The sequence below is a fragment of the Orcinus orca genome, chromosome 8, assembly GCF_937001465.1.
Source record: "Orcinus orca chromosome 8, mOrcOrc1.1, whole genome shotgun sequence".
In the NCBI taxonomy this organism is placed as follows: Eukaryota; Metazoa; Chordata; class Mammalia; order Artiodactyla; family Delphinidae; genus Orcinus; species Orcinus orca.
Window position 1 is genome coordinate 13,951,339 of NC_064566.1, and position 20,178 is coordinate 13,971,516.

Consider the following 20,178-nt stretch of genomic DNA (forward strand, 5'->3'; position numbering starts at 1 on the left):
AGGATTTTGACATTCCAAGGAAATCACCCTTGATCTATTTTCTCTGATGGTCAGAGTTCTGGGCTGTTTCTTGCCCCTCCCAGCTTCCCCAGAACCAGACATCCTCATGCCTACCTTCTGCCCAGTCCTGGTCCCCAGTTCTACCATTTGCTCTGCCTGCTGAAGCGGGTTACTTCGTGTTCCAGCCAGAGCAATGCTCATGGTCTTGACTTAACTCCACCCAAATCTTCTTCCTCCATCCTGCCCCCTGGAGCGCTGAGACTTCCAGAAGAACAGCCTGTTCTCCAGCATCTGGAGCTGGTTTCTTGAGGGAGGTTCAAGAGCAAGCCAGGTCCCACAGAGGGATGCTCTGAGAGGGCTTTGGTACCAGGACTTGCAGGAGGCACATCGTATGGGGAAGGGAAGACACAAAGCGGGGCTGGCCTTCGTCCTCCCCTGTCCTGGCACAGCGGCCAGGCCAGACAGAAACAGACCCTCCTGGGGAGTCCTGGAAACTGCAGAGAGCAAAGGTCCAAGTTCCCAGGTGGGCCGGGGAGTGGCATCCTAGAGTGAGGATGAGGAGAGGGCAGGGGATGGGATGTGTGGTCTCTCCTCTGACAGGCCAGGCAACGTGCTGGCTCTGCCCTTAAAGCTCTAGGCATCCATGGTGCCCTAAGGATGGGAGTGAGTGAGCGTGACGGCGGAGCCCCTCTGATATCTGAGATCCCAAACGTTCCTGCCCTGGAGGGCAAAGTCCAAACCAGAACAAGAGCGGGAGAGAAGATGGTGATTTCTCTTCCTTGACTCCATGGGACCCTGTCCCGAGAACAGCATTTAGATGTCCCCTCCTCTGTAAGTGTCAGTTTTCTCATCTGCACAGGGGCCAGTGATGCTTATATAACAGGCTCAGTAAAAGGGACACGGCCCCAGTCCTCCCTGCCGAAATACCTTCCAATAACTCCTTTGCCTATAGGGATGGTGATATTGGAGAGGGAGGGTGGGGAGGTCACCTCCTCTGAGAACCTTCCATGATCTCCAGCCCGGCTGGAGGCTCCTCTTTGGGCTCCCATCATGCTCTGCTGCATCATGGCACCCTGCGGTGCTGCTCTGTCTGCTTCCCTCTCTGTCTCTCTCATTTGGCTGTGAGTGGCTGGAGGTCATTCTGCACAGTGACCAACACTGGCGCTCCTTTAGTTCCCAGTTGTTAAAGGACGGATGTATGTATTGAAAAATAACCAAGTGAATTCCCAGCTGGTCCAGGGAAGCCGGAGGGACTTCACAGCAGACGGGGACACAGGCAGCATTTTTGTGGGACCCAGTCCGCATCACCCTCAGGGCTGGCTAGGCCAGAACCTGAGAATCCAGGGCCCCTTCTGGAATTATCAGTACACTTCTTGAACACTCAGGCCTGTCTTCTTAAAAACAGCCTCCCCTTCCCTTATAGGGACTGCCTATAAGGGAGTCTGAAGTCATTTTCTCTACAAATACAGTAGACCCTTGAAATAGAACAAAGTACACTACAATGTGACCAAAACTTGGCTTCTGTCCTATGTCTGGGACCCATCTCAAATAAAGGTGGGAAAAGCTCTTATCTTTGTGGGGCTGGTAAAGAAGTGACTGCCTCGTGCTCCTCTGGAACTTCCTCAGCTTGGTTTGCTGCATATGCACTAAGGTTTCACAATCTTTACTTTTGTGCTTTTTGTGATAGTACAGACCAACTGAAAAATACCACTTTTCATTGATCCTACAATAACATAACTCCACATTTTGTATGATTGAAAATTTTGGACTCAGCTTATTGTTTTATGGTTGAGTTTTACTATACTAAACGCCTATTTTGTGCCACAGTACTGTGCTAGGTTTATGGCAATGAACACAACTGACATGGCCTCTGTTCTTAGGGAACTTGCTTTCTCACAGAGGAAGTGGATAATAAGCTGATAAAATAACAGCAAATTGAGATACGAGCTACGAAGAAATCAAAGGACTGAAACAGGGACTTCCCTGGCGGTCCAGTGGTTAAGGCTCCGTGCTTCCACTGCAGAGGGCATAGGATTTAATCCCTGGTCAGGGAACTGAGATCCCACATGCTGTGCGGCACGGCCAAAACAACAACAACTACAACAACAACGGACTGAAACAAAACAATAAGGGGTCCCACTTGAGGTGGTTGGGGAGGCTTCTCTAACGAGGCTTCCTTTGAACTGAGTAAGATGAGATGGAGAGAACTGGAAAGCATTCTAGATGTCAGGGATAGCATGTGCAAAGGCCCCGCGGCAGGACTAGAAAAGACTTAGTTTTAAGCTGGGTGAGTGTGGATCCAGGAGTCCCCGCAAACTGGACAAGGGGAAACTGGGGAAGATGGAAGCCCTAGAGCCAACTGGTGCTCAGGGTGAAGCCTAAGCCACAATTTCAAAATCTGCTGTGCATCTGTCAGCTGTAGACTATCCTACACCAGGGGTTGTGGGGGTCTGTGCCAAGGGTAGGGATGACTCAAGGCAATGATAACTCATTGGAAACCTTCCTGAATTTCAGAGACAGTGTGGGCCGCAGTACCCTGATGGCTGGGAGTAGAGAGCATCCTTTTTCCTCTTCCTTAAAAAATGTGGGGCTGGCCTGAGGGTTAGGGAAAAAGGATTCATTCAGCAACGGTTGGTTGAAGCCTCCTCTGTGCCAAGCACTGTACTGGGCACTCAGCAGTGAACAAGACAATTAAACGCCTGCCCTCAAGGAGCTCACATCCTAGTGGGGGGAGCAAAACCAAAATAAAAAGCTGCCCAAAACAAACTTAGTGTTTTAGAGGAGAAGGAGGTGTCTGGGGCGATCTCCCTTCCTGAAGGGGAGCGCTGAGATTTGGGCTCCTCCATTAGTTTTTCTCTATTAGTTCTTTTGTAGTGGATTCTACCTGGAGACCAGAGTGCCTCGGCCCTTGGGTCCTCTTTCCTGTTGGTGAGAATTTAAAGAGAAACACAGGCACATGCGCTCGCACCCCTCCCCTTTTAAGGGCTGTTAAAGGCCCACACACAGACATAGGAACACCCAAATGCACATACTTCTCTAATCTCCCTAAATCCCCCAAAGGCTGGGGTGGTGGAAATAGTAATGGTAGTGGTTCTCTGCTTCCCTACTCAGCTCAGGAGAAGCCAGGCTGGGGGCCTGGGGAGCAGTGATCAGGTTTAGCCCTCACCACCCCCCTTCCCCTGGGCTGGCCCCCGGTCCTTGTCATTCCCACACCTGGCCTCACCAGCTGCTGGGAGGTGAATGAGTGTGCTGGGCAAACATCCTTGCAGCTTCCTGCTGTGCCCCTCTGAGACAACAGAACTCCTCTTCCTCCTTCTCCTCCTCCCCACACCCTCCCAGATGGGGCTTCTCTGGGATCCAAAGCCATTTCCCTCTAAAGAAACCAGAGTCATCCTTTCCCCTGAGCCAGAGGACGGACCTAGTGTCTCTCTCTGGAGACATGACCTGTTCTCCCTCTGGTCCTTTATCCCAGTTCTCTGAGCGCCAGGCCCTCTCTCATACCTGCCCAGGGGCTGAGGGGTCACAGGGTCCAAGGGAAGACGGCTCTAGGGAGGCCACGTCAGGAACTGTGGGAGAGTGGGGAGGGGATGGGAGGAGAAGCACCCTCATCTGGCAGGAAGGGCAGCTCCTTCCGAGGGATGTCTCTGAGAATCACATAGACAAGATTGCAATAGGATGAAGGTATTCTCACAGAAGGAAAAATACAGCACCCCTGGCCACCTCTAAGCACACATGGCTTATGCAAAGTATGCAACTCATTCTCCTGTCTCTGTCCAAGCGATTGCATATTTCTTACACAGTTGTGTTCAGGGTAAGCATCCTTTTTGATTTTTGCCTTTTGTACAGAGTAATAGAGCACACACGGTTTCCACTGTGACTTTATGGCTTTTATCTGGATTTTTAAGAAGGATAGTGAATAACCTACCCTCCATTTTCCAGACTGAGAAGCACACAAACTTCACCCCTTTCCATCTTTAACCCTGGAAACACTTTCCTGTCCTCATGCAGGATGAAGAGGGAGTTGGGGATGGGGTTGGTATGGGGTCCCAGCTGGGAGGGACCTTAGACATCTAAACGATGGAGGCGCCAGAGAAGGAAGGTGACCTGCTCAGGGTCACAAAGCAACTCCTACCAGAGTATTCTTTACTACTACCCCATCTAGTCTCCAGAGCATGTTAACTATGGAAACTTACCTGGCAGGCATCATCCTGCATTAATCTTTAATCAATTTTCTCACTAAATCTCTATAATAACACTATGGGGAAACTTCTGTATCTCCATTTTTCAGATGAGGAATCCAAGGCCCACAGGAATAAAAGTCACTTGTTTGAACTGCCCAGCTGGCTGGTGGCAGAAGCACAGCTAGAACCAAATTTCCTGATTCCCAGCCCAGGAGTTTTCTTTCCTCTTAGAAATTCTTTCCTCTCCCCCTGCCTCACCTGGCCTTGCTTAGGCCTGAGATAAGGAGCTTTCCCAGCAGGGCTTTCCCTCCCCAGGCCCAGTACTGGATACCACTGTCTGATCATGATCATGCCTCCTTTCCTGTGCTGGACCAAGGCCCAGATGAGCAGCTGGGGATGCAAGGCTGAATGGAGCAGCAGGAAGAGGCTGTAGGCGGCAGAGTTCATTCAGAAGAAAGTCCAACTCAGAGCTGCTGAGGGCTGAGGGAACCTCACAGGGGGGCTCTGCCCATAAAGGTACGCGCTGCAGCAAACTCCCTCCCTCTGACCAGTACCTGTTACCAACTCCAGGAGGGGCGTATGGAACCCCAGATCCCTGCTACTTCATTCCTAGGATCTGTGCCAGACCATCCTTAGAAAGAATGATCCAACCTCTTCCCATTTTACAGACACGGAAACAGGACCAGGGAGGAAAGCTGGTTGCATGGCCCAGGCTCACAGGGAGAGGCAGAAGCAGAGGCAGGACTAGAACCCAGGTCTCCCCACTGCTGGTTCAAGCCCTCTCCCCTCTTCCCCTCGGCTTGTCTGCAGAAGTGTGCTCTCTCTGACTGGAACCAGGGGCCTTCCTAGAGAGCAGGGTGACCTGGATCTACCGCCTAATGGAGGACCGGGAGACCTCTCACCCCATGCCTCCCTGACTCAGGTTCCTGTCCCTGGACTTGTTCCCCACCAGCAGCCTGGAACAGTTTAGGTGGAAGTCCAAGATGCCCAGTCCTTTAAGTCTCAGTGCACTTGGCTCTTGTCTGCCAGGTTTATCTTAGTCCCAGGAGTTAGAGGCCAGCAAATAGAGACCCTTGAGATGATCACTGGGTGTGTGTGTGTGTGTTTGTGTGTGTGTGTTTGTGTGTGTGTGTGCTGGGGGGGGGAGGAGGGGAAGAGGGAGAGACTGGCAGGTCACTGCATGGGGTGGGGGAATCCCCCCAGATCCCCCAAGCAGCCCACATTTCAACCCGGCAGGCCCTTCTGAACCCAAAGATTTTCTCCCATTACCGAGCCCATCCCCCCGCCCCCCAGGGCCTTAGGGCTGAGCCTGAGAGAGGGAGGGAGGGAAGAAGAAAGAAGCCACGTTTCCTTAGGGAGGGAGGGGAAGAGAAAGAGAAGGACAAGCCCGGAGACAGAGACAGTCACGAAGCCACAGGGAGAGAGAGACAGTCAGGGAGACATAAGGGACAGAGAAACAGACCTAGAGAAAGACCTCCCTCCTTCTGAGCGATCACCCCGTGCTGCCCTGACCAGTTGAGGTCCCTCCCTGGGGGATCTCTGGCCTGACTTCCTGGGGAGGCCAGGGCAGCACCCCATATTTCCGGGTCTGGCTCAAAACCCGGGTCGGCCTCTGGCCCCCCAAGGGGCGTCTGGTCTCTGGCCCTCGAACACTCCCCTGTGCGCCCCCCAGCGGAGAACCAGACGCAGAGCCACCGAGGTCTTAAAGGGGGCGCAGGAAAGGGCGCCGCCAATTTGCGCCCAGTCTGGTCCCGGAACCCCAGGGTGGGTGGAGGACGATTAGAAGACTTGGGGGGGGGGCAGAATTGCTGTTTCTTGAGGTCGTATCAGTGGATCCGATGGCCCGACGCCTCGACGTTCCCCTCCCCTAGAAGGCCGAGGCCAATGTATCCATGGACGGAGCCTCCAGGAGGACCGTGCACGGGCGCAAGCTCAGAGGCTCCAGGTTCGGGGTCTAGGGAGGTGTCGAGGGATCTAGTCACCAAATCTCAGAGCTCTAAGCACGTGTCTCTCAAGGGGACCCTGCACCGAGCCCCCTCCCCCACTTCTGCCCAGTGCTGTGTAGTCCAGTCCTTCAGGGGGCCCCAGGTGCACCGCGAAGAGGAGTAAGGAGTGGTGGAAGGAAAACACAGACTCTTCATCTTACCGCATTGTTGAGGAAATCAGACTCGTTCAGATCCCCCAAGTCCAGGAAGCTGGATCCGGGGAACAGCCTGTCGGCCGGGAAGGGCTCCAAGACGGCGTCCATCGCAGCAGGCTCCGGAGACCCCCTTCGGCTGGGCTTCCCTCACTCCAGGGCGGCGGCGCGCCCGGCCCAGAGCTCCGGCCCGAGCGCTGGCAAGCGGGCGGGGGGCAGGTCCCGGGCAGAGCCCCGGGGGAGGGGCGGGCAGAGGCTGCGCGGCCCCGGGTAGGGGGCGCGGGGGGCGCGGAGGCCTTAGGGCAGCGGCGCAGAGCTGGCTGGGCTCAGGGGCCCCGGGCGCACCGCGGGCATTTAGCCGACTCCTCCTCCTCCCGCTCCTCCGGGGGCACAGCTGGCTTCCATGGGGAGCCCGGGAGTGGGGCTGAGGGCTTGAGGAGCCCCCCGGACTGGGTGGGAGCCGGGGGCGGGGGAGCTGAGCGCTCCCCCGAGACTGGGTGACTGCCGGGCGCTCCGCTCTCTCTGCGTCTCCCTCTGCACGGCTTCTGTCACTTTTCCTCTCTGTGAAACCGGGAACCCCTTGGCTGGTTAGCCCAGCTGGCTGAGGCGCCACTCCTCCACATCAATATTCACGATAATTTCATATTAATGAGGAGAAGGAGCGGCCTGAGGAATCGTCCCTCCTCTTTTAAAGAGACAGCTGCGAGCTAGTCTTGCCAATCTTTTTTCTCTGAAAAGATAGGGGCTTGAAGCAAAATTGTCCTAGAGCCAATAACTGTGTTCCTTGAACCTCAGCATCTTAAGGCTTTGCCAACCACACTCCCATAAGCTCACGAGGGAGCTGAGTTATTTCTATTCTTCCAGGCTTATGCTAGGGCCTGAACCAAATCCAAAGTCAGGGAATTCCATCTCTTGGGCCCCTCAACAAATCTCCTTTCAATGGGGAGATTTTCAGGTCTCCTCCTCCAGGAAGCCTTCCCTGACCCCCAGGCTGAAGCAGTTACCATCACTATACACCCACAGGGCATGGTGTGCTTACCTCCCTGTGGTGAGTCTAATACAGTATTGTCATTGTTTGCTCATGTGTCTATAAACCCACTGGACTCTGAGATCCCTCAGGGCGAGGACTGTATCCAGCTTTCCTGTGTGTGAAAGTGCTGGGGGGGACAGGAGAGATGAGGTAAGGACCCCTCTTCTCATCAATCATCGAGTACCCCTAGTGTTTCTGAAGAGCAAGAAGTTGGAGAACAGTAGTCATGCGCTCTGCGTGAGCCAAGATGTAGGCTGGCTGCATGCTCCATGGTCACAGGACACTCCCAGGCCCCCTGGATCCATTACCTAAGTGGCCCGCTCCAGAGTACAGCTTAATCTCTTGAAAGGGCTGATAAACAATCACCAGGCACCTGAACAAATGCAAGTGGTCAGAAAGTCACTCCCTCCGCGGGCTGGGCACACTGTTCCTGCCCAGAAGTCATTAATAGGATTAAGTGTGTCCTCCCTGTCTGGAGCTTTTAATTAGCTCAGGAACCAAAAGCCTTTAAGAAGCAGAGATGTCATCGCAGTTAAGCCGGGGATGTCACCCAAATTGCTCTCTCAGTGCCAAGGTGGGGAAAGGACACACAGCTAGGCTGAGATAGCAGCTGTTAGCCTGGGGCGGGCGGGCAGGCATGTGGCTTTCCCCCATCTCCTGATCCAGTTGACATAGTTCTGGAGAATGACGTTCTGACCCTCCACATTGTCATATGACTATTAGCTCCTGGGCCTCCCGGAGAGTTTGCTCTTGAGAAGCTGGGAATATAGCCCATGCTCTGGGGACCAGTTCACCAGCAATGTAACTCTGAGAAGTTAGGCAGGGCCAAAAAGAAATCAGTTCACTCTCTAAACAGTGCCAGGTAGAATTAGGGTGCTGAGACCATGGGAGTTTTCCCCAAGTGTGTCACCTCTGGCCAACTGGGGAGCAGTCAGATACTGAGACTGTAGCTGATCCTTTGTGGGCGTGGGGGGTTGCCATCTCTGGCTGGGCAGACAAGTCAGTCCATGGTGGGTGAGCTTGCGACTGCAGGTGTCTGGAGTCCTGGCTCCCGAGCTGGAGTCCCTGCAGGTCCCCAGAAGGAACAAAAGTGCCCCTCTGCCTGAGGTTGGCTGGAAATTGTGCCTGTGTTCCTCCCAGCCTGCTCTGTAATTAGAGACATAAGCACCACTTAAGTGACTGGGGAAGATTATACAGTTTTAGATAAATAAGATTAGCGTGTCCTCTCTTTCCTGATTCTTACCCAGGTGAACACCCCAGGAAACCATTGAAAATAATCCTGGGGAGACACTCTGGTTCCAGCACCTCCTGTGGAGTCTGAGAGGCAGGAGGTCCCAAGAGAAATCCTGGGGGGAAGGGACGGGGAGAGGAGAGAAGAGGAATGGGCAGTGTGGAGCCTGGCACGTACAGTAGAGAAGGATGGCAGGGGGTTTGTTCACACATTCTACAAGTATTATTGAGCACCTGTGAACAGTCCCTAGACCAGGCCCTGGGGATACAGTCGTGATTAAGTACTTAAGTTCTAGAGTGAATGAGGAAAGAATGGGCAAAAAAAAAAAAAATGTTACGAAGATAATTTCAAATAGTAATAGGACTATGAGGAAATAAAATAGTGTGATATGATTGAGTAGGTAAGGAAGCCCTCTCTAAAGAGGTGATGTGTGATCTGAGAACTGGAGTCATTTATGGGGCAAAAATGGAGGGAAAAGCATTCCAGATAGAGGGAACAGCAAGTAGAGGAGAAAGCAAGAGAAAGACTGGGAGGGGCAGGCAGTGACATGGGAGAGAGAGGATGAATGTGAAACCCCAAGGCCCTATACACAGTCGCTATGGTCTCACTGATTCTATTCAAGTAGTGAAAAGAATTGTGCCTGTTCAGATTAGAGGGCCCACCTGAAGTCTTCTGTAGCAGTCATCCCTTCGGTATCTATATCTCTTAAAGATTTTCCAGCAGAGGAAAGTAGACAGCTCACCGGGTCTGCAGTCTGGGTTCTGACCCAACAGGGAGGGTCTACTTCCTCCAGGCCAGTCCTGAGCTTGAGGCCCAGATGCCTCAGGCCCCTTCTCTACATCTGAAGGGGCGGGGGAAGGAGGCCCAGATTGGTGCTGCAAAATACTCCAGGTCAAGAAAAGCTCACAGACCGTAGCCCCTCCGGTTGTGGCCTCAGGAAAGTCTGGTTGGTGCTCTCAGCAGTGGCTCCAGCTGTGAAGCATAACGCATAAAGATGCTCCAACCCACACAGCGACGCACGGGAGAGAAGGGACAGAGGTAAGCTTCCTGCCTGTCCCAGACACTGGAGGTCAGGTGGAGAGAGAGGCGCAGGGAATAGGGGGAGGTAGGATGAAGGACCTGCCTCTTTAGGAAGCCTGGAGCTCCGATTTTCCAGGCTTCCATCCTGGAGCCTCCAGGAGGGTGCAAGGCTGGGTGTTTACACTTGGCAGGCAGGCTCTGGGTGGTGGTGAGAAGGTCGCCCAAAGTAAACCTGCCTTGTTTGCCTGGATTGTAAAGGAAAAAACGCTTTGGCACACTCTAACAGGAACTTCTGAGAAATGAAAACATATTCATCCTGGAGATTAGGCTGACTTCCGGGGCACAGAAGGGGGCCCTTTGTTCTCTTGTGGCTCCCTAAAATGGGCCTCATGGCTGCTCTCCCTGTACCCCCCACAGGGCTAGAAGTGGAGTCCCTGGGGTTGCACCCTGCCAAGAGGGCGGAGGTGGGCCTCAGGCCCCAAGCTCTCACTCTTCTCCATCCCCTTGGCCTGTGGTTCCTTCCCTGCTCCCCCCGGAACCATAAAAATACCTGACATTTATTGAGAACTTGCTTTGTGCCAGGCACTAAATACTTGACTTATATTACCTCGTTTAACGCTTGGAACAAGCTTGTGAGATAAATATCATACTCACTGATTCTGAGATGCACACTTACACCTCTGAAATCAGAATGTGTCTTATAATCGGTAGTATGTTATACTTGAATGGACAGTGTTTCTTCCTTCTTAGTGTACAGTACAAAAAAAATGGTGTAGCGTACAATTGATGACATCTTAGATTCGATGAAACATGATATTATTATCATCCCCGGTCTGCAGAGGAGAAAACCAAGCCTCAGAGAGTTTATATGACTTACCACTCCTTTATTTTGCAGGAAACCGAGGCCTCGAGCCATGAGAGGCTTTCCTCAGGTCAGCCAGCTTCAATGAGACAGAGATAGGACTGAAATCCGGGCCTCCAGGCTCCTCACCCAGGGCCCTTTCCACTCACCCCAGATGAACTGGGTTTGCTCACTAGGGAGAGGCAGGCGCTGAGGGGAGGGCCTTCCAGGGCCTTCCTCAGCAGCGAGTGAATCACCAGCCACTCTGCCTTGGAGAAGGGCCTTAAAGATAGATTTTTTTCCCTCTCCAAATTCTCTGAAGACTGAAGTTCCTTAAGGACTAAAAAAACACTTGTTTCCCTTCCAGCTCCTTTTCCTGGTAATTATTTTAGCTTCTCTTTCCCTGAATTTCTGCTCTACTGTCCCATCTTTGGACTGGAGGCAGGCCCACCCCTTGGCCCTCGGTCTGCCTGCTGCCTGGGGAACAGCTCCACCCGCTTCCTGCTTTGCTCTCGGCCCTGCTCTGATCTCACCCTTCTTTCTTCCACCTCGAATCACCTGCACCAACTCTGCTTCTAGATGCCTCTATAACCCAGGCTGCTGGCTCCAACCCCTAAGACATACACTCAGGCATACTATGTCCTCCATCTCCCTCGCTCTCTGAGTCTACAGTCAAGGGAGGAAAGTCAATAAGGCTAGTCTTTCCTCTTGCCTCAGTGAGCCCCCATGCTGTCGGGGACACTCCCCTGCCAATCCTGCTTCACTTAGGGCTGCAGAGCTGGAACTGTGGGAAGGGCAGGGGCATGGAAAGTCAGAGGCTTGACTCTGCCTGTGATCTACTGCACTGTAGATCTACCCCCATCCTACCCCGTAGCCTCGGTTTCCCCAACCTCCAAGGCTGGTGAGGCTGAACGGCCCGTCACCAGGAAGCGGAGAGGCAGCATCAGGCGTTTAAATCAAAGGCTTTGCTAAAATGCAACCAGGCACGGTTCACTTCAGCGGGGACTGATCGCCACCCAGGTTAAGCCAGGGCCTCAGATTCTTCCCAGTCAAAGGAGGGTTTTGGATAGCATAGTCTCTGAAATTCCATCCTACCAGCTCTGAAGCGCTATGATTCTGTCTGCCTGTGCCCAGAAAGCAAATATAGGCCTTGTGTGTGAGGAGCCCATGTGTTCTCTGGGCATCGATTTGGCCAGGAACTGAGTGTGCTGCCTGTGGTGGTGTGACTGTGCGCACACATGCCGCTGGATGGATGATCCCATGTCTGGAGGTGTGGACCTACATGTGGGGCTCCTGCCATCCGTGCACATGTACAATCCTCTGGAGGAGAGAGTGCCGGTTCACACCGAAGAGCAGGCCCACCCCCCTGTGCACATCCATGCCAGAGCGTGCGGCTGCAAATCTGGTTTCCATCTTCTTCCAATAGGCAGCTGGGCTGGGGGAGACTGAGTGGAATATTAATTGTGCTTTTGCACGTGGCTGAGCTCCATGAATGTGGTGGTCGGAGGGAACAGCCTGAAGCTATGTGGGGAATGAGGGGGAAGCCACAGGAGCGGGGTGCCCTGGGGTTTACGGGCACACTTGGGAGGAGGCAGAGCCCTGAGACCCAAAAGGGTGGGTGGCAGGGGGAGGGAGAGGGCTTCTGAGACTAAGAATCTGGGGACAGCGGGGAAGATACTAGCTAGGTTTAGGGTGATTCGGATGTTTGCCTGATCCGGAGCCCGGCACATAGTAGGTGTTCAGTAAGTGTTTGCTGAATGATTAAATAGCTGACTGCTCGAGTGCATGAGAGATCTCACAGATACTCTTACCTGGGAGAAGATGGAGGACTGAGTAGGAAAAAGGAAGTGGGCGCATTTGAAGCACCTACCATAGCAGCCCACTCTGAGGGTCACCGTCAGGCATTTTATTTTATTTCAAACACAGAAAGGCCTAGGAGATAGTATCACCCTTGCTGCACACACCCTCCCCTCCCCACTTGCCCTTTTTTGGAAGGCCCAGGTGAGAACTTTTTCTTTGACTTCAGGGCCCAGAAACGCTGGCTGCTTCCGAGAGGTGGGTCTATTTTTTTTTTGCCTGTGCCGGGCAGCATGCAGGATCTTAGTTCCCCCACCAGGGATCGAACCTGTGCCCCCTGCAGTGGAAGCATGGAGCCTTAACCACTGGACCGCCAGGGAATTCCCAGAGGTGGAATTTCTATCTATTTTCTATCTATTTTCTATCTAATGGACACTCTGGATTTTATAGCTCACTGCCTTTCCTTCTTTACTTGGGCTGTCAGGAAGCTCAGAGATGAGTTTGCTGGGGCCCACCTCTTGCAACAGGGTCTCATGGGGGTGCATTTCACAAACTAACTGCATCCCTGGCTTCATCTTAGCTTTTTAATCCCCCTTCTCCATATCCTTTTCCCTCTATTAATAGCCATTTAATTCCATTGTCTGTAGGGTTTCTCAAGAAACTTTAATACACCCTGAAGTGAGACAGGTATAAATACAAAAATATTTTTACTTTTATAGGTGAAGAAGGTGAGGGGACTTCCCTGGTGGTCCAGTGCCTCAGACTCCACGCTCCCAAGGCAGGGGGCCCAGGTTCCATCCTCGGTCAGGGAACTAGATCCCTCATGCCGCAGCTAAGACCCGGCACAGCCAAATAAATAAATAAACATTAAAAAAAATAAAAACAATTAACCATAAAAAGAAAGAAGGTGAGGCTCAGAGAGGTTATGTTATTTGTCCAAGGTCACACAGGTATTAAGCAAGAGAGTTGGGAATTTGAGCTTGGATCAGTTTGACAGTATTTTCACTGTGCCAGACTCTAGGAGTGGACAAGATGCACAGCAAGCAGGAGGCTTTCAGGAGTTGGGAGGAGCCTTTAACTCTCACTGGCCCTCATCCAGTCTCTGCTTCTTTTTTTTAATAAATTTATTTATTTTATTTATTTTTATTTTTGGCTGCATTGAGTCTTCGTTGCCGCATGCGGGCTTTCTCTAGTTGCGGTGAGGGGGACTACTCGTCATTGCTGTGCGCGGGCTTCTCATTGTCGTGGCTTCTCTTGTTGCAGAGCACGGGCTCTAGGTGCGTGGGCTTCAGTAGATGTGGCACGTGCGCTCAGTAGTTGTGGCTTGCAGGCTCTAGAGCACAGGCTCAGCAGCTGTGGTGCACGGGCTTAGTTGCTCCATGGCATGTGGGATCTTCACGGACCAGGGCTCGAACCCGCGTCCCCTGCATTGGCAGGTGGATTCTTAACCACTGCGCCACCAAGGAAGCCCCAGTCTCCGCTTCTTGAAGAGCAGGTCCAGGTGGGGATTCCCATCCCAGGTCATGCACAAAGAGGGGGCACTGGGGGTCCTGGGCATCCCCAGTCTTCAAGGACCAGTCCTAGGCCCCATAGCTAAGCAGAACAAACAGAAAACCAGCAGAGCTGGTCTTGGCAATCACCAGTTAAAGTGAATATATATTCCAGATGCTCTGAGGAACGTTTCTGGAGCCTCCAGAACTGAAGGGCGGACCAATTCCCCGGAGGAAAGGAATGGATTTGGGCCCAGGGGAGCCATATTTTTTCTCAGCTCTGTGGCAAGCAAGCACCAAGGGTCCAAGGATCAGGGCAAGGAGCTCCAGTGCTGCATATTCCGCACCTCTGTTCCTCGCTATATCCCTTCAGACCTGCCGACCTAGAGTCTGTCTCCCGTGGGGAGCCCCTGGATGATGACTTTGGGATTCCCCAGGGAGGCCTTATACTTATCTGTTAGTGAATTCATTCCTTACAGGGGATCACGCATGTGCTGCACAAACCTGGGGACCCCTGGGGAAGGCACAAAGGATGAGCCTAATCTAGGGGAAAGGGGTGTGGTTATTCTGAAAGCCGTAGCGGAGAATGACAATGTCGGTCAACCCAGGGGACACCGTCACACTGACAGTGACGCAGAGCCAATGAGTAAAGACTCATTTCCAGATAAGCCCTGAGGTCTCCTGTGTGGGATGCCTTCAGACACAGCCTGCATGGCCTGGAGGAGAAATAATCATAGAAATAATGGTTTTCACAAACTGCCATTTGTTGTGGACCCGTTGCCCTTCAGTGCTCCGCCAGTTTGCAGTGCGCATCTCAATCTTCTGAATCTATAAAGAGCTCCTATAAATCAATGAGACAAAGGCCAACAATCCAATAAAAATATGGACAAAGAATATGAACAGTGAGTCTGGTACATTTATACAGTACTATTTATCATGTCCCAGGATCTATCTAAGCCCTTCCTCTGCATTTTCTCATTTAAGCCTTACCACAAGGCTTGGAGATAGATAACATGATTACTCTGTTTTCCTGAGGCTCAGAGAGGTGAAGACACTTGCCCAACGTCACACAGTGACTTGGTCTGACTTCATAGTCTGTGTTCTTAAGGTACGAGTTGGGATGAGAGTCACCATTTATGGGGACCCAAGGCCTCAGGAAAACCTGGCAGGCACTGGGGAGGGACAGTGATGGAGGGTCAGCCAGCTGAAGTGAAATCCTGTCTACTCAGCAACTTGGGAAGAAACCTGGAACCCCCAATACCTAGGGAGAGGGTTTTGGGTTTTGTTTTGTCTTTTTAAATTTGCTGAATAGATAATGCATCACATGACTCAAAAAATATATATATATAATGGGGCTTCCCTGGTGGCGCAGTGGTTGGGAGTCTGCATGCCGATGCAGGGGACATGGGTTCGTGCCCCGGTCCGGGAGGATCCCACATGCCGCGGAGCGGCTGGGCCCGTGAGCCATGGCCGCTGAGCCTGCGCGTCCGGAGCCTGTGCTCCGCAACGGGAGAGGCCACAATAGTGAGAGGCCCGCGTACTGCCAAAAAAAAAAAAAATATATATATATATATATATATAAAATAATGAAAATTAATCCTCTCATCCCTACATCCTATGTCCTAACCACTAAGTTCCCACACTTCAACCAGCATATGATTAATTTTATTACTTTCTTGGGCATCCTTCAGTGGGGTATGTGTGTGTGTGTGTGTGTGTGTGTGTATGTGTATTCATATGTATATACATCTTTTCTCTCTTTTTTATTTAACCAAAAAGGAGCATATTAAATACACTGTTCTAGGGATTTCCCTGATGGTGCAGTGGTTAAGAATCCACCTGCCAGTGCAGGAGACACGGGTTTGAGCCCTGGTCCTGGAAGATCCCACATGCCGAGGAGCAACTAAGCCCATGCACCACAACTACTGAGCCTGCGCTCTAGAGCCCGCGAGCCACAACTACGGAAGCCCACGCGCCTAGAGCCCGTGCTCCGCAACAAGAGAAGCCACCGCAATGAGAAACCCACACACCACAATGAAAAGTAGCCCTGCTCACCACAACTAGAGAAAACCTGTGCACAGCAACGAAGACCCAACGCAGCCAAAAATAAAATAAATAAATTTACATTAAATACACTGTTCTACATCTCCCCCCCACACCATTTTATCTGTTTTGGAAATCTTCCACATTAGTACATAGAGAACTTCCTCATTCTTTTTTTTTTTTAAGTAGGTGCGTAGCTACCAATTGTGTGACTGTACCATAATTTATTTACCTGTCCCCAACTGATGAACATTTAGATTGTTTCCAGTTTTTTACTGTTAACAAATAATGCTATAATGATAGCCTTGTTCAGGCACTGTATATATGTAGGATAAAATCTCGGAAGTGGTATTGCTGGGTCAAAGAGAATGTGCATATGTAATGTTGACAGATATTGTCAAATATTTCATATCGACTTACCCCCTCACCAGCAGTATATGAAGCTGTTGGTTTCTCTACAGTCTCTCAAACAGTGGATATTATCAAACTTCTGAGTGGCTTCGTTTGCATTTCTCTTATCATTAGTGAGGTTGAGAGTCTCTTTAGATGTCCTCGAACAATTTATGTTTCCTTTTCTGTAGACGCTTTTCATTCTCTGACTTTTAAAAAATTGGTGGTTGGTCTTATCTTATTGATTTCTAGAAGCTGTTTATATGTTAGGGAGATTGTGATGTGATTTGCAGCAGCAGTGGGGCCAAAATTGGCCTCCCCTCTGGGAAAGGCTGTGGAGGTGGATTCTTGCCCACATCTCCACCCTCTCATCCAAGCCCAGCCATTGATTCAAGGAGCATTCATTGAGTATCTCTTGAGTGCCAGGCTCAGTGCTTAGGCACCTGAAACCAGAGGTGAATAGACAAAGTTCTCAGGTTGCTGGAAGTTCGGTGGGGTAATCAGACAGGTGGTGGTCCAGTGTGAGATGAACTGTAGTTCAGGGGTTCAGAATGAGTGCTTCAGGAGCCTGTGGGAAGAAGCAATAGCCTCTGCCTATCCCAGTAGACTCTGACACCTGTCACCTGTGTCCACCTGGGGCTGCCGAGGCTCTGCCTGCCTCCCCTCTCCCTGTGGGTTCAGCCCTCAGACTCTGATTGCAGAAATGCTCTGCTCCAGGAAGATGGCTCCCTCAGTACATATTTACAGAGTGCTTACCACACACCAGTCTTCCCTGAGCTCATCCTGTCGGCTCTGCCTCCACGTGGCCTCCTTCCCTGGCCTGCGCTGATCCTCACCGCCTGATTCTAACCTGTCAGGCATTTCTTTTTACTTTTTCTTCTTTTTTAAAAGTATTTATTTATTTGCACGCCCTGGGTCTTAGTTGTGGCACGTGGGATCTTAGTTGCGGCATGTGGGATCTTTAGTTATGGCATGTGAACTCTTAGTTGCGGCATGTGGGATCTAGTTCCCTGACCAGGGATCAAACCCAGGCCCCCTGCATTGGGAGTGCAGAGTCTTAGCCACTGGACCACCAGGGATGTCTCTGTCGTGCATTTCTTGCCACCTGTTTGGGGGTGTCCGTGCCTCCACTGCTCAAAGGATTGTAATCTCTTTGATGGTATGATGGGAGACTTTCCTCTGGGTCCCCTCCCCTTGGTGCTTAGTATCCGGTGACGCTCAGTGAAGGCTTGTTGGATGATTGATCGTCAGGTGGCTTGGATGTTAGGGAAGTTGGAAACCATGGCTCACCTGAATTGGGCTGTGTATGTCGGGGAGGTAGGGATGGCCCATTAAGCACGGGAAAAGATAGTAAGCCAGCCCCAGCATCAGAGGCCAGCCAAGAAAGGGTTAAGCTTGCCAGAGTTTTGTATATGAAATGGCACCGGGGGGAAAAAAACACAGACTAGCAATTGAGCCCTGTCTCATCCTGGTTCAAATGACATTGTCTGAGCTTCCCCAGCCTCGCCTCCTGCACTAATTACAGACCTTCCCTAGGGAGGGAGACCAGGGCCCAGAGGTCCTCATTACAGGCTCGCTCGCTGGAGGGAGCAAACCCCAATGACTGAACTCAATGACCAAACAAACTCTCTTGAAGAGAGACCCAGGGGTTCCTCTGTATATCGCTGCTGCTGCCTGGCTGGGAAAGGGTTAAGAAGTAGGCATGCATTGGAGGGACAGGCCAAAGGGAAATAGTGGGGGGCCAGGCTCGGGCTAAGGTACCCCTCCCCAACTCTACTTGCCCAGGCCTGGGCTCCCTTCTTGCCTTTGCCCCCCACGATGGCTGCCACCAGGGCTGTGTCAGGGCCTCCTCTCTGTGGTCAGTAGCCGGCCGCCTCTCCCTGTGGCCTGTGGAGACCTCGCCTTCTTTAATCTTCCATTTATCTCGAGGCCTCGCCCCTGTGAGATCGGCTTTGATGTGGGGCCTGCTCCCAGGGGAGAAATCAAGGGTTTCTGAGGGCCAGTCTGGACTCTGCCCACTGCCCCCAGCCCAGGCGGGGCCCAGAGGTCTCCCAGCCATCAGGGCCAGACAGACCCCCAGGGTGACCTCAGCAGCCAGGGCGAGAGCTCTGGGCCTTGACCTTCAGACAGATGGAGGGGCTGCTGCCCCAAAGTGGAGGAGAGGGCTCCGAAGTAAGAGTTTTGTTAGCACATTGTGTAATTTATTTTTGTACCTGTCTCCCCCACGAGGCTGTGAGCACAATAACGACAGCAGCAGCAGCGTTCTTGCGTGCCAACCTAGCACCAGACACGAGGCTGAGCGTCTTCCATTTATAACACCATTCAGTCCTTATAACTGTGTGCCATGGGTATCATTTCAAAGGGGAGGAAACTGAGGGTTATTGATTCATTCATGTTCATAAAGATTTACTGAGCTCCTACTATGTGCCAGGCACTGCTCTAGGCGCTGAGAAAGTAACAGTGAACAAAGTGGGCACTTTCCTACCCATCTGTACTGAAGGGGAGACAGGCCATCAACAAATGGTCAAATACACGTACTATCATGTTCTATAGTGTAAAGATACGGCCTCGAATAAAAGTATCGTCTCGAGTCAGGGCCATCGTTTTGGACTCAGTGGTGTCCTCTTCTGTGAGGAAACAGAGACCTGAGGGGAGGGAAGGAGTTAGTCACGTGACTAAGGAAGAGAAGGGGCAAAGGTCAGAGGTTGGAGGGATCTTGTTTTGCTCCAGGCACAGCCAGGAGGCCCGTAGGATGAGGGGTGGACAGTGAGAGGAAGCGAGCTGGGTAAGAGGGCAGGAGCTGGCCTTGCGGGGTCTGCTGAGGAGTTTGGAGCTTATTCTGTGTGTGATGGGAGCGATTGGAGGGGTTGAGCATGAGACGGACTCAGAACGTAAGTGGCGGAGGCTGACAACCGGCTCCGCTCACATGGCTGGAAATGGAGATTTAAACACAGGTGCGGTCTGACTTGAGGATGGCAGCTATGCTGCTGTCTTCCACAAGGGACAGGGACTGTGTCCCACTGGCCTCTGTGTCCCCTTGCCCAGCAGAGGGCCTGGCACAGACTGAAGGTCCAGCAAAGGCTTGGGGATCGGTTCTGGCACTTCCACTGGCCAGGCAGTGAGGTCGGGCAAGTCATTGAGATCTCTCTGAGTCTCAGTTTATCCATCTGGAAATGGGGGAGAAAACAACATCTGCCTTGCCTGTAGGACCCCACCTGGTGGGGGGCCAGTGAGACCTGATATCCGGAAGGACTTTGTGCGGTGGGAAGTGTCAGGAAACGCTCTGCTGTCTGATTTCATCTCTCCTCACCCCCAGGACAGCTCTTGACATCACTGCTTAGGGGCACAAATGTGTCCTCGTGGCTGTCCTGCCCCATGGGGCAAGGCATGCCCGTGTCACCTGCCTTCGGTACGTGTGAGCCTGTGTGTATGTCTGTTTACCTGTGGTGACAGCACCTAGAGGGTTGCTGCCTTGGCCTGGTGGTCTATGGGAACTTGACCTCCAGACTTTGGGGAGAGGGAGTGGAAGACGTAGAAACAGGGGCTTCTCTCCCCCTCATCCATATTGGGGCCCCTGGAATTCCCATAGCTCCTTCTATAGCCTCTGTCCCAACTCACAGTGGAAGGATTGTCTGTACACCTGTCATTCTATCCCACCTGCCTGTGGGCTCCTGATGGCCAGGACTGCACCTTGTTCTTTGTACCCGAGGAAGCAACACAGTGTCTGGTGTATGATGGGTGCTTCATAAGTGATGGATGGAGGAATGAATGGTCCATAGTCCCTGCCATCAGAAGGGCCTGGAGTTACAGGGCTTCTGGACTCTACTTTAGCAATGTCACTGCTCCTAGATGGGCCTCAGTTTCCTCTTCTACAAACGGGGTTTTTGTCTTCATTCAGTCCGTCATCTCTTGTGACTGTTACGGTACCATGGTACGTTCTAGGGAAACAGACACTAATTAGAATCAGTGCTGCCCTCAAGAAGCTGAAAGGTGTCACAGGCAGAAACTGCAACGATTG

The 20,178-nt window shown here is 52.0% G+C and overlaps 1 protein-coding gene and 1 long non-coding RNA gene across 2 annotated transcripts in view; one reads left to right on the forward strand and one right to left on the reverse strand.

Annotated features, from left to right (window-relative positions):
* Positions 1-6,969, reverse strand: part of CREB3L1 (cAMP responsive element binding protein 3 like 1) — a 35,194-nt gene extending 28,225 nt beyond the window's left edge. Inside the window, exon 1 of the mRNA XM_004264048.4 lies at positions 6,328-6,969. Within this exon, the coding sequence (XP_004264096.1) occupies positions 6,328-6,429 (102 nt within the window). The 5' untranslated portion in view covers positions 6,430-6,969. The remainder of the gene's footprint in view (positions 1-6,327) is intronic.
* LOC125965162 (uncharacterized) overlaps positions 1-20,178 on the forward strand; it is a 101,336-nt gene that overhangs the window by 5,688 nt on the left and 75,470 nt on the right. The window lies entirely within an intron of this gene.